A 17,540-nucleotide genomic window follows, 5' to 3' on the forward strand; every position below is an offset into this window, starting at 1 on the left:
ATACGGAAAAACCCAACAGCATCCCACTTGTCCAGATTTTTGTTTTAGATGATACGCTCCAGTTTACAAATATATACAGTTATCCCTTGTGATTTGTGGTGGTTAGGGGGGTGAGAACCTGTGACTACGTTTTGGGTCCATGATTATACAGTATTCTAATATTATTGCACTAAACAGGATGCAAAACTTGCAAGAAACGAGAGAACAATCACTGGGCAGGCTGGCTGTTTTAGACAAAGATCCATGGCGTCCCCCAGACTAAGTGTATAGTTTTGTAGCTCTTTGGTGAACTGTAACCTTTTACAAAATTGAACTTACAATAAATTTGTTTGTATATATATGATATTATTAACACTACAAATACAAAAGAAATCCAACAAAACCCTGACACACGTCATAGTCCAGTTTCACAGATGCAGATGATGGTGGTGTGGTTATGAAATGAATTCCACTGTGAAAAGCCTCCTGAAGTTCTGTCCTACCATCATGCTGATGTAATTGAAGATTTGTAGAAGCTGGGAGTGCTCCCTAGGCGAAGATGTTTTCTCCAACCCTGACAAAATCACACAAAAGAACACAAATCCAGAGAAAACTGTAATCCGATGAGTGTGATTGTAATTCAGTTACGCAGTGAAGCGTTGAAACAAACAGACACCCGACAATCTTAAGACTCCCTTCTAAAAGTTGCACTTCATCTTGTTTAGCCCAGCAGCCGTTACGGCAACCGCCAAAGCTACCCAGTACTCTCGGGACTACTGGGATTTGCAGTTCATTTAAGTAGTGCTGCTACTGTGTCGTCTGAGGTTTTCCACAGTAGGTTGTAAAACTATCACAAAACTACTAATTTCCATTTAATCATTCATGGAAAACCTGCGAATAGGCAAATCCGTTAACCATAAATCATTGAAATTGCAAGGGTTGACCTATGACCAGGGCCGGATTTATATGAGAAGAGGCCCTAGGCTATTCCACTTATGAGGCCCTTTCACCTTCCATTTTTAAGTTTGTAAATTACATGAGAGATAATAAAATTTTGCTAACAATTTGAATGTAGGCCCCTCTTGATCTTGAGGCCCTAGGCTGAAGCCTAGTTAGCCTATAGGAAAATCCGGCCCTGCCTATGACGTCACCCACTCAGCATCCAACCAGGAGAGGTGAAACAATTCCAGTCCATTTTTGAACTGGGATGAAATAATAACCAATAGAAATTCCAAGGCCTGTCTGTATTTCAAGGCCACCATAGCCAAACACACCACCAGATCACCCCTTCAATTCTAACAGTAACTAGTGTATGATTAAACACCATATTTTCACCTATGCACCATGATAAAAGAATAAATCACATAATGAATACTTTAACAATACCTGTATAATTGTCCTAACTTTAACTCTAAGCCTAACCCATGATATACTCTACTAAAAAATGAGAATCACTACAAGTTCCAGTCCATCTTGAAAGAGTATGGGAAGTGCATTTAGGGCTGATGATAGGAAACACTACTTTACTCCAAGTGTTGTGGGAATTTGGAACAAACTATCGGGACATGGAATTGAAGCATGAAGCTTGACAACCTGTTAAAATATCTGGATGAGACATTAGGACAGCATAAATATCAGCTAAACAAATCAACAATGACTGGACTGAATGGTCCTCACCTGTTTGTTAAATATCTTCTTAACGCTCCAAATATCCCACTGAACTTTACCCCAGGTGTTACACACTCTTCCTTTTAATCCTCTTCTTTAATTCCGCCCACATAAACCACATTAAGCAACTCTCTTACTTCCACCTCTGTCACATATCCCGTGTTCGCGCAATCCTCTCCTTTTCAATTGCTGAGACACTTGTCCCTGCTTTTATCACATCCCACATCGATTATTGTAACTCCCTACTGGCAGGTGCTGCTTTTAATCTTATATCACAGCTCCAGTTGATTCAAAACTCTGCTGCAAGAGTCCTTACACGGGCCATCAACAGCGAGCACATCACACGCATCCTGCTCCACCTCCACTGGCTCCCCGTGTCTTACAGGATGAAGTAAATTGGGGCAGTAGTCAATAGTGGACTCATCACTGTCAACACCCAGACAGTGTACCGAATGTCATGTTATATAGCGCCCTGACGTGTGCAGTACAAGTCCAAGGAGGTGATGCTGAAGCTTTATAACATACTGGTGAGGCCTCATCTGGAATGGAGAACATTCTAGGTATCTCTGGCACTGCCCTCCATTGGTTTAAGTCCTATCTGACTGATTGGCAGGAGTTTGTTAGTCTTGGGCACAGCAGGTCCAGCTCGGTGCCAGTCACACAAGGAGTTCCTCAAGGCTCTGTCCTTGGCCTGCTGCTCTTCTATATCGATATGCTTGCCCTTGGCCGTATAATTTGTAGCTATGGACTGGGTTATCAATTTAATGCTAATGATACTCGACTCTATTTCATTGTTAAAAGCAAAAACTTCATCAGGGCTTTCTCAACTCACACCTTGCCTCAGTGAAATTAAAGGCTGGATGGACCAGAACTCTTTAAAATTAAACTTCAACACTCCTGCAAATTGGCACTAAAGCAAAACTTTAAAAAATGAGCTCCTTCTCAGTCACCCTTGACCATTCTCTGATGCAAGGAAACTTTCTAATTCCGCCCACATAAACCACATTAAGCAACTCTCTTACTTCCACCTCTGTCTCATATCCCGTGTTCGCGCAATCCTCTCCTTTTCAATTGCTGAGACACTTGTCCCTGCTTTTATCACATCCCACATCGATTATTGTAACTCCCTACTGGCAGGTGCTGCTTTTAATCTTATATCACAGCTCCAGTTGATTCAAAACTCTGCTGCAAGAGTCCTTACATGGGCCATCAACAGCGAGCACATCACACGCATCCTGCTCCACCTCCACTGGCTCCCCGTGTCTTACAGGATGAAGTTTAAAATTCAATGAATAAACTACAGAGCTTTAAATGGCCTCACACTGGACTACATCAGTGCTCTTCTCCATCGCTCAGCTCCTATTCGCCCACTACGGTCCTGTGATTCTGGCCATCTTCATGTACCCCACACTAACCTGCACTCTGTGGGTGACAGGGCCTTCAGCTGTATAGCACCCAGACTTTGGAATGACCTCCCAACATCAATGAGGTCAGCTGACTCCATGACTTCAAACTCATCTGTTCAGGAAGGCATCTAACTAAACCTGACATTCCGCCCCTTCATTCAGTTTCTCTCTCTGTCCAGATGCTCAGGATAATTTGTGTGTGTGTGTGTGCAAACATCACAAATGATGTGATTTGTTCAGGCTTTTCTTCTAGTACTGCTATTAGAATTTTATTCTGGTTTATTGTCTTTATTTCTATTTAATGCTTTGTATATCCTGAAATTATCCGTTTTAGTGTTCTAGGCAGAAAATATTTGTATCCAATATCACAAACAAGCCTGCTGTTCCTTCTGAGACTCTGTGAAGCACCTTGAGCAAGAGAAAGGCGCTATATAAATAAAATGTATTATTATTAAAGTTTCTCTTCAGACAGAAAATCACAGATAATGTAGAATAAGTTACCAAGTAGTGTGGTGAAGGACCTTCAAATCTCAACTTGATGTTCTCGTAGAGACCTTAGATGGGTAGGATCGGTGAACTTTGTTGGGCTGAATGGCCTCCTCTTGTCACATTTTTCTAATGGCATACAGATCTATTACAATTTTATATTTTTTTCCCCAAGAGCCAGTTGGAAAATCAATGGAAAGAACTGAAGGTCAGAGTTCATAGAAGGGGACCCCGGAACATTCAAGATTTGAAGACCATTTGTGTGGAAGAATAGGCCCACATCACACCTGAGCAATACATGTGACTCGTTTCTTCACACAGGAGGTGTCTTGAAGCTGTCATTACCAACAAAGGCTTTTCTACTAAGCATTAAATACATTTCACTAAGTGTGTTCGATACTTATTCCCTGTGTCATTCCACTTTATTACATATAACTTATGGGTTTATTTGTTTTGATTTCTTTGTAAGTGTGGATTACTTGGGCTGAACGCCTGCAGATTTTATTTTTTTCTCCAGCCGTCTGGAGTTTTTTATTTGTTTTTTCTGTCCTCCCTGGCCATTGGACCTTACTTTTATTGTTAATTAGTGTTCCCTTATTTTGTTTTCTCTTATTTTTTTTTCTCTTTCTTCATCATGTAAAGCACTTTGAGCTCCATAATTTGTATGAAAATGTGCTACAGAAATAAATGTTGTTGTTGTTACTGACATCTAGTGAATATTTCATGTCAATAGCCCCATTAGAAATCTATTTACTGAGAAAAAAACGTTGATGTGTTCAGTATTTATTTTCCCCGCTGTGTATACCATATACAGTATATCTGCATTTGACTTAGGCAGGTGTACATGGCAGCACACTAAGTAGAGAGAGTTTGATGTTATTAAATCTAATGAGAAGACACAAAAGCAAATAGCACAGTCCATAGTAGTTTCAGTAGACTAAGGATGCAGATGGAGTTCTTGATTCCAGAATGTGGTGAGCTGACCAGCTGACACGGAGGAGAGGAAAACAAAAAACTCCCAAGATTGGCGTTGCAGAAGAGCATAAGCACAACTGCCTAACCACCACTCAACACTTAATGTACAGTTACGGTAATAACGGTGAGGCATTTTCTGAAGATAATCATCACTACAGATGAAACATGGATTCATCAGTTCAAACTGGAAAGTAAACAGCAATCCGCATGGCCCTGACGTTGCTCCCTCTAGATTAGCTTCTCTCTGGTCCACTTAAAGAGCTCGTCGAGTTCTCACATACCAACATGTGAAAGCAGCTACACATACATGGCTGACAGGTCAACAAAAAATGTTTTTTTCTGAGGACATAAGGAAATGTGTGGAATGCTGGACCAAGTGCATTGAAAAGCAAGGGGACTGTGTGTGTGTTTCTATGGTCTCTACTGTAGTTTTAATAAAGTTTAGAAACAGATTGTGGAAAATTACTGACTTACCCTCTTTGAATGCGTATAACCAGTAAGCTTCCCCGACAAGTGCAAGGGATATCCAGAGAGGAGTAAAATGGAGTCTGGCAGACAAGCAGCCATTAGTGTGGGTCAAGACACAGCGGTTAACAGTACACAGAGCATAAAGGTGTTAAATAAAAAATCAAAGATAACTTTAGAAAAGTCTTACTTCCATTGTCGGATGTAGTTTAAAGGAGAAAGATTGCATCCAGCATCTGCCAACGCTTTTCTATATTGTTCCATATCAACCTGCATTAGAGCAGAAATTTTTTTTTTAAAAATTAGGAAAAATGTTTTTATATGCTATAGTTGCAGGATGTATACATATCATATTAATTTAATGTATAACAGTTAGCATTCCTAAAGGAGTTTCTAAAAAAAAAAAAAAATCCAAGGTTGGCCTGTTACTTGTGAATTTTTCACAATTTAAGTCACTAATGTACTTGAAGTACACCCAAATGTGTTAAGTTTCCCGTTAGTGGAATTTTCAAAATGGACTGAGAAAGAAGTAAATAAACAGAATTGAAAATTAAAATGAAAACAACCACAACATTGATCAGCATGACATCTCATTTATTCTGGCCGCTGGAAGATGGAAACTTGTCAAAGCTAAGCGACAAGACAGATGAAGCCTCAGTACAACATCGGTTTTGGAGTTCTGCAAAACAACCGCGTATTAATTACAATCCCATCAGAGGCCGTGCTTCGGGAAATAACGTAAGAGCAGAAACTGCTGCTTCAAGTTAAAAAGTGACACAATGCGGCCCCTTAAGGGCGTCTGTTTAAATACTCTGCTCCTCGGCCTGCTTCTTCAACATTGTACTGCAACAGCTTTTACGCTGGCTGACCACGTGATTTCACTTTTATATATTTTAGAAGCAGGGTGCCACAGTGGATAAGGACCGGAGTTCTGAAGAGCAAGGTGATAGGGTCAGCAGTTTTCCTTTCATTTCTGGCAAACTATTCTGAACCCAAAGAGGTTAATCTTGGCATTTGTTGTTTTTCTCAAACTTGTTGTTTAAAAGATGACATATTTTTGGCAATACCTCACAACACCATTTTATTTTGATATTGGTACCACCATTTTAGGCTGTTGCCATAGCAATGTTTACCCAGGAATATCTGGGAACGCGCCACGCGTGATGTCACTGTGTACGGACCCCGGTTGACACGGTATACTTTTAAGTGATAACGACTGGGAGAAACAAGTCAAGTTGAGTACTGAAAGTCATAAACCAACACTCAAAGACCTACAACAGTGGCTGGAACTCTTTTACCAGGAAGTCAGTGATTAAGGATTTTTAGTTTGCACACTACTCAGGGGATGTCCATCAATCCTGGATTGCAGCAACCTACGATCCCCTTGCTTTGATGACATCACACACGTCACGCATTCCAGGAAATTCTGGGAACGATCGCCTTGGAAACATCAGATGCCTAACTTCTAAAATGATGACACAGTATAACATTTCGATGGACGTTCAAAAAGTTTCTGCACTTATTTTTTAAACTCTATTTATTAAGAACTAGCCATCCCCCGTGGCTTCCGCCCACATAGTAGTGAAACAGGACAGTGAGGAGGGCCCTGCCCGGCTCCCCACTCCTGACGTCATGCTTCCCCCTCCTCTCAGCCTCTCTATCAAATTAGCGTGAATATATCGCTCCTGCAAGCAAACTATGATTCTTAGCGTGATGAGAGAAGTTGCAAAATCAACTGCAATGTTCAAGCAAAGTATAGAAAAAAGCCTGATCTAAATCCATTAAGTAGTTCTCTTGTTTGCTAGCAAAGTGGAGGTAAGGTACGCTCCGAGGCCGGCGTGTGAGTGAGGAGGGCCTCACCCCACTGCATGTCTCTCTGATTCGCGCAAATAAATCAGTACTGCAAGCGAACAATGATACATAGTGCAATGAGAGAAGTCGAAAAATCAACCAGAATGTTCAAGCAAATTATAGAAAAAAACCCAAATCTAAATCCGTTAAGTAATTCTCTCGTGAAAATCGGACAGACAGATGTTGGATTTTATATATTTAGAGATTTCAAAAACAAATGACATCACTTTTCTACATAGTCACCATCCTTTGCGATGCAATGTTCTCAGCGTAAAACGTTTTTAATGCCCAATTACTACTCTTCTCACCTTCACCGTTTCCAATGAAAAACATACAAGTGCGAAAACGTTTTGAATGTCCCTCGTAAATATATTCAGATTGTTATAAAACAAAAAAACAACACTATTTTTGAATTCCTTGAGTCCAAAGCCCTCCAAAAAGATGTAGCATTTTTAATATTTATTCAGGGTAAACCAACAAAAGGTCACCACAACCACAACACACCTGAGTGACCGTGTAAAGGTGTGCACGTGCATTTCCGGATCATCCGAGATTGGAGAACTTCACGTGTTGGTTTACAATTGTTTTCCTTTGACAAGAAGCGGCATCAGATCATAGCTTTTGTTACAAGGAACGTTAAGTTTTGGTGTCTGAATGTTTTGACTCTTTGATAACAAACTCTGCACGTCTATCGACCAAGGCTGATCTCCTGGTTTTTTTCATTAAAAATCCTTCTGTCTCTCTTTGAGTCAGAACAAAAGGCTTAAGTGGGCGTAAATGGAACTCAAGAGTTAACAGCATCATCCTAAATGTCCTATTGTGCAATCAAAGAAAGCAAATTATATTGGAATGAGAATTGGTGCATCACACAAACCTAATCAAACAACCAAGTAATGGCTCTTGAGACAGCTACCTGTGGTTGTTGTAAAGGAAATGTTGTAAAACTTGCAGAAGACCAGCTTAGCTTGGTTGTGGACAACAGGGTCGTAAGCATACTTCTAGCCGATTGTTAACTGGTCGTTCACCTCTTGTAAACAGAGCAGCCTGTCCAAAAGCACACACTCATATCCAACAAATGTGGTCTTCAATTAACACACGGCCACTAACACACAGAAAATCCACAAGAATAGAGAAGAAAACCAAAGTAAACTGTGATGAAAGTGTCACACTGGTGCAGTCACTAGTACTTCAGGCTCATCAGAAAGCTTCAGCTTTTGAACTGATTGCCAGCCTTACCCTCTCATTCATTGGTCAAGAGTCACGTCTTCAATTCAAAAGACTGACCCCATCTGAACATTCACATTTTCTAGGGGCATTTATTTAACAACTAGTCATTTAGCCCGTTACAATAAAGGGCGCTAGAACAGTAGTGCATAAACATTAGTAGGAACAGTCTATATTAAATGGCAAGGGACTTTGACCTCATTCTTTTTGTTGGTCGTATTTTTCTTTCTTTCAGCCTTTCTTTTCTTGATGTTTACTTGCTGAGCTGACCGTTCTTCGTGGGCTGCCGCCGTGTATTGTGTGTCTTTAATTTTCTGTGACAGTAATACTGTCTTGTACGGCTCTGTTCAATAAGGGCGTGCACAAAAAGACGAGCTTCAAAAGGGCGACCTGAATTAAGCGCGGCAAATAAAGGCATTCGTAGATAATTTAGTTCAAATGGCTCTGGAATATGTGAAGAGCAACAAAGGTGCAGATCTTTATTTACGAGCGCCTTTATTCGCTGCGCCCAGTTGAGGTCGCCCTTTTGAGGCTCGCCTTTTTGTGCGCGCCCTTATTGAAGGATACCGTCTTGTACGTCCGCTGGCTTGTACGTCCGTAATATACCTTTAATTTTCTCTGGCGGTAATACAGGTGTGCGCGTCGGTAATATGCCTTTAATCTCCTCTGACAGTAATACTGGCTTGTATGTGGCTGTAATATGCGTCACTGTGTTGTGTACCTTTAATTTCCTCTCGCAGTAATACTGGTTTGTATTTCCGCAAAACGCCTCAAACTTTCTCTAACAGTAATATCGTGCATCGCACCGTGCCCGCGCACATGCGCACTTCACCAGAAGACACCCACACACGGACATCTGGACGCACACAGGGATTATATATATATATATATATATATATATATATATATATATATATATATTCACGGCATTCGAAGTCTGTGTCACAATCTGATAGTGTGGGTGGTTACCTACCAGGTAACGCTTTGTGGTTGGCCAGACTATCAGATTGTGACACAGACTTCGAATGCCGTGAATGTAATTACCCCGATCGACATGCTGTCAAATAAACGAACCACACGCTGTGGCGCAACGTTAGGGGCATCGCCACTGACGCTGACGTCCGAGGTTCGATTCCCGAGAGGGAGTGCAGTGGAGTGTGTACACCTGATGAGCCCAGAATGAGGGCAAAACACGTGTCGTGTACAATTTGCATTTATTTGAAAGTAAACTATTTCAACCATATATATATATATATATATATATATATATATATATATATATATAGATATTCTAACAAACAAAAAAAAAAGAATATACGTGTTTTGATGACGTGAGTACACAGCTGGATAACTGATATGTGGATTAGGCACAGAAAGTAATTCAAGATTTTTTTCATGGATATTTTAATACTGAAGCCATTTTATCAAATATGCTGTTATCTCGGTTTTTCATAAAAACAGGTTTTCTGAGCAATCATTAAAAAAAAACACGGGGGATGTAACAGATCATTTTATTTTTGAGTGGAATATTCCTTTAAAGTGTGATTTTTCTATATTTCTTTTAATTTGTAAGCAAACTTTAAATTTAATGAAAGTCTCTTGTAAGATTCTACACATAGTCAAGTGTTATGTGTGAATTTAACTTCTGAGTTAAGACAATACAAGTTTGAGTTAATGTGAGAATGCTACTGTCTGTGTGCCTGCAGACACTCCAAGAAATCTTATTGGTCAGTTTGGCTTTGGTCTGATTGGTCAGTTTTGCTTTGGTTGTTTGGTCAAATATCTTTGAGGCAGGAAGTGCTGGTCAAGGGAGGCTGACCCACGAGGATACCGAGGATGGAATGTTGAGAGTCGTCTTCAAACATGGAAGTATTTGCAAGAATATAAATGTTGTTTTTCCAGGGGGATAATGGGGGTCTGCCTACTATTGGTGGTAGTCAAAAAGCGGACAGAAGGAGAGCAAGGTGCCATGAAGTGCCAGATTCTGGGAAGCAATCAAGAAAGAAACACATAAGGATAATGAAGAAAACTGCAGGAGGAACGCTGAGGGTACATGTAAGGCAAGAGATATGAAATAATTTAACATTTATTGTATTACCTGCCTTACTAACATGGTTAGTAATCTATTGAAATTCTATCTCTAATTTCCTTATGATAACAGGTTAGTGGAAGTTTAGATTATCAGAAACGGTGTTTGGTAAAAAAAATTAAAAAACAAAAGAGAAACACAACTTCAGGCCCAAGACAGTTTACCTCAGATGGCGGCTGCTGGGATGTGATGTAGTAGATTAAGAAAAGTCTCATCTTGTCTTCTGGGGTTCCCGCTATGAATCAAAAGAAAGCACACATTGAGCTGCAAGAAATATACTTTAAAAAGTTTTGTTACGTAATAATAATTCTTTGCATTTATAGTGTGCTCAGTTCAACTGAAAAAGGCCCCCCCCCCGTTGTAAAACACCACAGTGACAGACAAGGCGGTGGTGAATGCCACAACCTGTAGACAAAGGCAGACCAGGACCTCACCAGTCTGCACACACTAGGCAGCCTGCCCCCTAACTCAACAGGCCGGCTTCAAGGCCTGCACAGGTCCAAAAATGGGGCTTAGCCTTTGAATGTTCAGAAATATACTTTAAATGTCCCAAAACCACAAAAAAGGGAGAGGAAAACTGTAAAACCTCTGGCTCAAAGGACTACGTCAACAAAGTATCTTTGTTTAATTAATTAATTAATTTTAATTATTGGGCAGCTCGGTGGCACAGTGGTAGTGCTGCTGCCTTGCAGTTAGGAGACCTGTCTGGGTTCGCTTCCCGAGTCCACCCTGCGTGGAGTTTGCATGTTCTCCCCGTTTCTGTGTGGGTTTCCTTCCACAGTCCAAAGACATGCAGGTCAGGTGCACTGGAGATCCTAAATTGTCTCTTGTGTGTCCTTGGTGTGTGCTTGGTGTGTGTGCGCCCTGCCCGGGGTTTGTTCTTGCCTTGAGCCCTGTGTTGGCTGGGATTGGCTCCAGCAGACCCCCGTGACCCTGTGTTACGATATAGCGGGTTGGATAATGGATGGATTTTACTTATTTTAATAACAGTTTTAACTTATATGGAAGAAGGCTAAATAAAGCCAAAATGGATTTGCCCAAAGCACACAAATGCAAATACGTAAACCAAGAGCAACATCCAATTCAATCAGTAGCAAAAATTCACAAAAAAATAGAAACAGGAATCCAATACAATTTGTAGTCCACCAATCTCAATGAACCCCCGGTAGATTCTACTCCTCCTCCACCAGAATATGAAGATGGAGGGCGGCCCCACAGTGGTGACATCACAGTGGCCCCACCCCCTAAAACCCAATTTTTGAGTCAGGGCACACAACTAAACACTTTAACAACACTGAACATATATAAATAATTAGTGAACAAAACAATACTTAAAAAAAGGACAAAAACAAAAGAATTCACAATAAAGACATTTAAATAACAAGAAGCACCTATTAAATGAAACTACATTTGAGCCAGGATGGAGACGGTGGCTAAAAAAAAAATGATGACACCATCAGGACAAAGCAGATTAAAAGAAAAGGACGGTGGGCCGCTATTCAGACAAGGCCTGCAGAAAATGAAAGGGCCTGAGTGCTTCCTCAACTCCTGTATGTCCAGCTCTGCTTCCTTTAAAGGCTGAAAACAAAAAATGAGCCTAACTGTGTGACTCACATGTAGACAAGGCATGTAGAAACATTGCTGACTGGACATATTTGTTCTGCTGTGTAATCAAACAGATTTTACTAGCAATATCTTTGGCCACGAAAAAAAAAGAAACAACCTTTACAAAGAAAGTCATGACTAAAAATTCTGTAGTACCATACTAGCTCCATATAAATGACTGTAAAACCATTTAATATCGGTTTCATAGATACATGAGGCAGCCTATCGTTCAATTTGCTGTTATTTCCCGCTGCTTTTCCACATCTGCTGTCTGTCTTCATTTATTTAGCACTTATCCAGAACTGTGTGAACACCCTGCATGCACTTTGAAGTGTGTACGGGCGCAAAAACATTCTACCAATATTTCCAAATCTCTGTCAAATGCCATCTACTAACATTTACTGTGGTTAGCATTAAGCAGTGAGGCTTGGTGTTAATCGGAACCACTTTTGTGAAAGTAGACTGTAACATGGATTGAGTCTAACCCCGTCTTTTCCAATTTACATTTTCTATTTCAAATTTTCAGTTTACATTTTCTATTTCTATTTTCTTCAATAAAACAGGGGTTTGTCTATTAAGCTGCTAACTACCACTGTGAAAATACGGTAGGCAGTTGTCCTTCATGCCAATGTAAAATCAGGGTGCGATAACTCAGCCTGGTCTAACAATTACGATTCTGCACAATTCATTGCAATCAGATGTCCTTCCATTCATCCACTTTCTACCACTGATCTGGTTTGGGTCACAGGTACAGCAGTCTAAGCAAAGATACCCAGACGTCCCTTTTTCCTCCATTAATGTGGGTAGTGATGTCCTTTATATGCACTGCTCAAAAAAATAAAGGGATCATTCAAATCACACATTGGACCTCGATGAAGGAAATATTCAAGTGGAAAAACTTTACTGAGTACATGCTGTGTAATTCGTTGAGAACAAAATGATGTAACAATGGTCAATGGAAACCAAAATCACCAACCGATGGACAGCTGACTCAAAATCACACCTTCTTCTTCTTTTGACTGCTCCTGTTAGGGGTTGCCACAGTGGATCATCTTCTTTCATATCTTCCTGTCCTCTCCATCTTGCTCTGTCACACACATCACCCGCATGTCCTCTCTCACCACATCCATAAACCTCATCTTAGGCCTTCCTCTGTTCGTCTTGCCTGGCAGCTCTATCCTTAGCATCCTTCTCCTAATATACCCATCATCTCTCCTCTGCACATGTCAAAACTAATGCCATCTCGTCTCTCTGACTTTGTCTCCCAACCGTCCAACTTGAGCTGACCCTCCAATGTCCTCATTTCTAATCCTGTCCATCCTCGTCACACCCAATGCAAATCTTAGCATCTTTGACTCTACCACCTCCAGCTCTGTCTCCTGTGCCACCGTCTCCAGCCCATATAACATAGCTGGTCTCACTACCATCCTGTAGACCTTCCCTTTCACTCTTGCTGATACCCGTCTGTCACAAATCACTCCTGACACTCTTCTCCACCCACTCCTCCCTTCCTGCACTCTCTTCTTCACTTCTCTTCCACAATCCCCATTACTCTGTTCTGTTGATCCCAAGTATTTAAACTCCACCAACTCTACTCCCTGCATCCTCACCATTCCACTGACTTCCCTCTCATTCACACACATGTATTCTGTCTTGGTGGTCCTACTGACCTTCATTCCTCTCCTCTCATATCTCCACCTCTCCAGGGTCTCCTCAACCTGCTCCCTACTCTCACTACAGATCACAATGTCATCAGCAAACATCACAGTCCACGGGGACTCCTGTCTAATCTCATCTGTCAACCTGTCCATCACCATTGCAAATAAGAAAGGGCTCAGAGCGGATCCCTGATGTAATCCCACCTCCGTCACTCCTACCACAGACCTCACCACTGTCACACTTCCCTCATACATATCCTGTACCACTCTTACGTACTTCTCTGCCACTCCCGACTTCCTCATACAATACCACAGCTCCTCTCAGTTACCCTGTCATATGCTTTCTCCAGGTCCACAAAGACGCAATGCAGCTCCTTCTGGCCTTCTCTCTACTTCTTCATCAACATCCTCAGGACAAACATCACATCTGTGGTGCTCATTCCTGGCATGAAACCATCCTGCTGCTCACTAATCATCACCTCACTTCTTAACTGAGCTTCCACTACTCTTTCCCATAACGTCATGCTGTGGCTCATCAATTTTGTCCCCCTGTAGTCACTGCAGTCCTGCACATCCCCCTTATTCTTAAATATCGGCACCAGTCCACTTCTTCTCCACTCCTCAGGCATCCTCTCACTTTCCAAGATTCCATTAAACAATCTGGTTAAAAACTCCACTGCCATCTCTCCTAAACGCCTTCCTTACTTCCACAGGTAGTCATCTGGACCAACGGCCTTTCCATTCTTCATCCTCTTCATCGCTGTCCTTACGTCCTCCTTGCTAATCCATTTCACTTCCTGATTCACTATCTCTTCATCATCCAACCTCTTCTCTCTCTCGTTCTCTTCATTAATCAGCCTCTCAAAGTACTCTTTCCATCTGCTCAACACTCTCTCCTCGCTTGTGAGTACGTTTCCATCTTTATCCTTTATCACCCTAACCTGCTGCACATCTTTCCCAGCTCGGCCCCTCTCTGTAGCCCACCATTCCTTTTCTCCCTCCTGTGTGTCCAACCTCTCATACAACTCATCATACGCCTTTCCTTTTGCCTTCGTCACCCCTCTCTTCACCTTACGCCTTATCTCCTTGTACTCTTGTCTACTTTCTGCATCTTTCTGACTATCCCATTTCTTCTTTGTCATCCTCTTCCTCGGTTTACTCTCCTGTATTTCCTCATTCCACCACCAGGTTTCCTTTTCCTCCTTCCTCTGTCCAGATGTCACGCCAAGCACCCTTCTTGCTGTCACCCTTACTACATCTGATGTAGTTGCCCAGCTGTCTGGTAATTCTTCACTGTCACCCAGTGCCAGTCTTACCTCCTCCCTGAACTCAACCTTGCAGTCTCCCTTTTTCAACTTCCATCATTTGATCCTTGGCTCTGCCCTCACTCTCTTCCTCTTCTTGATCTCCAATGTCATCCTACAGACCACCATCCTATTCTTCTCAACTACACTTTCCCCTGCCACTATTTTGCAGTCTCTAATCTCCTTCAGATTGACTCTTCTGCATAGGATGCAATCTACCTGTATACATCTTCCTCCACTCTTGTACGTCACCCTGTGTTCCTCGCTCTTCTTAAAATATGTATTCACCACAGCCATGTCCATCCTTTTAGCAAAATCCACTATCATCTGACCTTCTTCATTCCTCTCCTTGACACCATATCTTCCCATCACCTCCTCGTCTCCACTGTTCCCTTCACCAACATGCCCATTGAAATCTGCTCCAATCGCCACTTTCTGTCCCTCAATGTTCATCACTTCATTCAACTCACTCCAAAAATCTTCTTTCTCACCCATTGCACACCCAACTTGCGGGTCATATGCACTAACAACATTCATCATCACACCTCCAATTTCCAGATTCATAATCATCACTCTGTCTGACACTCTTTTCACCTCTAAAACACTCTTGACATGCTGTTCCTTCTGAATAACTCCTACCCCACTTCTCCTCCCACCCACACCATGATAGAACAATTTGAATCCACCTCCGATCCACCTGGCCTTATTCCCCTTCCATTTAGTCTCTTCACACACAATATATCAACCTTCCTTCTCTCCATCATATCTGCTAACTCTCTCCCCTTACCAGTCATAGTGCCAACATTCAGAGGTCCTACCCTCAGTTCCACTCTCTTTACATTCCTCCTCTCTTCCTGCCTCCGGACACGTCTCCCCCCTCTTCTTCTCCTCAACATCACACCAAACATCCCAGGCTGATCCAACTAGCATGAATTTCATTCCAGCAACTCAATGTGACTCAGTAGTGTGTGTGTGTGTGTGTGTGTGTGTGTGTGTGGCCCCCACATGCCTTTATGCACTCCTGACAATGTCTGGGCAGACTCCTGATGAGACGGCAGATGGTGTCCTGGGGATTCTCCTCCCAGACAAAACTATTGGCCATTACAAACAATGCTGCATGTCCTCTTTGTGATAAATGTGCACTGAGGACTTTTAGCCAATAAATTATTCAGCAGAAGTGTGTCAAGAAACGCAACTGGAGTTCCTTCATACCTACGGCAACACACCAGTATAGCGCCTTACTGGGTCTGATCTTTTTATCTTTGCCAAGTCAAACGTTTTTCATTCTTTTTAGCCATTGTGCATTTGAGAGAATGAATATCTATCTATCTATCTATCTATCTATCTATCTATCTATCTATCTATCTATCTATCTATCTAGTACCTTTCATATCAATCTTTCTGTTTATGTCTGTATGTATGAATATATTTTATTTTAGTGATCTTTGGCACACAGTAAATGCAAAGTTTGAGTCTATAAGTAGTTGAAGAAAAGCTCATAGCTGAAGTGATTGTTAGCTTGTTAGGGACTGCTAAGTCTGAGTTTTTCTTTCTTCTTAATTATTTTGGTGTGTTTTCAGATGATAGTGTGTATATAGATCTATCTATCTGTTATACAGTGCCTTTCACATCTATCTATCTATCTCTTTTCTTATCTACCAATCTATCTATCTGTTTTCTTATCTACCAATCTATTGCAACTGAACTCACACTACATGGACAAAATCTGTGCAGCCACTGGCGCTGTCGGGAAGCTGGTCAAATGCCTGTCAAAATGCACAAAGTCTGCAGTACTTAAAGTGTGAAAAGTCATGAGGAAGTCATGTAATCCGATATCCCCTGAAATTCCCATCTGTGTAGCTGGCCATCTTCAAGCCAACGAGATCCAGCAATTGCAGTTGTTAAGTGTGACATGCCTGCCGATTCAATGTTGTGTAGTGTGACTGTGTTTGTAGATTTAAGACTGCACTGAGACTTACTGCCAATCCCCCCCCCCCAGTAGGGTACCTCCCCGGTTTTGTCTGTTCTGGTTCAGAAGGTCCCAGAAATCCTTGTGGAAAATAACTTGCACAGCTTTAAGTTCTTCCTGCAGATTTCATCTCCCACTGCAGCGAATGGAAGAAAGCAGGTTCAGAAAACGAAGAGGTCGATGGAATTTACATGCTGCGTTAACCACTTTCCATGAATGCACCCTGCCAATTGCATCCAAATCCAAATGCACAAAAAAAGTAAAGCAAATTGAAAGAAGTGGATGATTTTAATGTTTGTCCCAAAACTTCAGTAACTATGGCAGCAACTGAAATCAAGATATATTTAACAAACAGAAGATCTCTTGTGCTTTAGTCTTGGCAGACGCAGCTTCTGATTTGTCACCAGTTAAGTGATGCATCTGACAGCTGAGGGAGTGAGCCCTGCTGGCACTTTGTGCTATTTAATGCTGTTCTATATTTGCCTCCGTTTTGCCATAAACTAAACCCCAGCACATTTTCCTTAACACTCTGTGCACCAGGAAAAATAACAAATTAGAACAGCGTAACTCTGTCATTAAAGTGAAGGGCTTCATCCCCGAAAACAAATGTGACTATGTGCTACAACCTGGATACTTTATTCTTGAAAGTTAACTCTGATAAGTAAGTCCATAAGTCATGTCAGCATGTAGCAGCGGTTACTGGCTAACTAGTGGCACAGACTGCTGGACGGTCAGCACAGAAAGTCTCATCTGCTGACGATTCAGGAAGTCTTCACACTGCTTCAGCTGCTGCACACTTTACTGTGTTGTCGATGTCATTTTAAATGATAAACTTACCATTGCTGCTCACTAATCCACACT

At 41.6% G+C, this 17,540-nt stretch overlaps 1 protein-coding gene across 1 annotated transcript in view; it reads right to left on the reverse strand.

Moving 5' to 3' along the window:
- The window catches only part of scfd1 (sec1 family domain containing 1), a 177,147-nt gene that overhangs the window by 64,216 nt on the left and 95,391 nt on the right, over positions 1–17,540 (reverse strand). The window contains exons 16-17 of the mRNA XM_028821277.2: positions 10,308–10,378; positions 5,170–5,249 (exon numbers count right to left, since the gene is read on the reverse strand). Of these exons, the coding sequence (XP_028677110.1) occupies positions 5,170–5,249; positions 10,308–10,378 (151 nt within the window). The remainder of the gene's footprint in view (positions 1–5,169; positions 5,250–10,307; positions 10,379–17,540) is intronic.

The sequence above is a fragment of the Erpetoichthys calabaricus genome, chromosome 16 (genome assembly GCF_900747795.2).
Source record: "Erpetoichthys calabaricus chromosome 16, fErpCal1.3, whole genome shotgun sequence".
Lineage (NCBI taxonomy): Eukaryota > Metazoa > Chordata > Cladistia > Polypteriformes > Polypteridae > Erpetoichthys > Erpetoichthys calabaricus.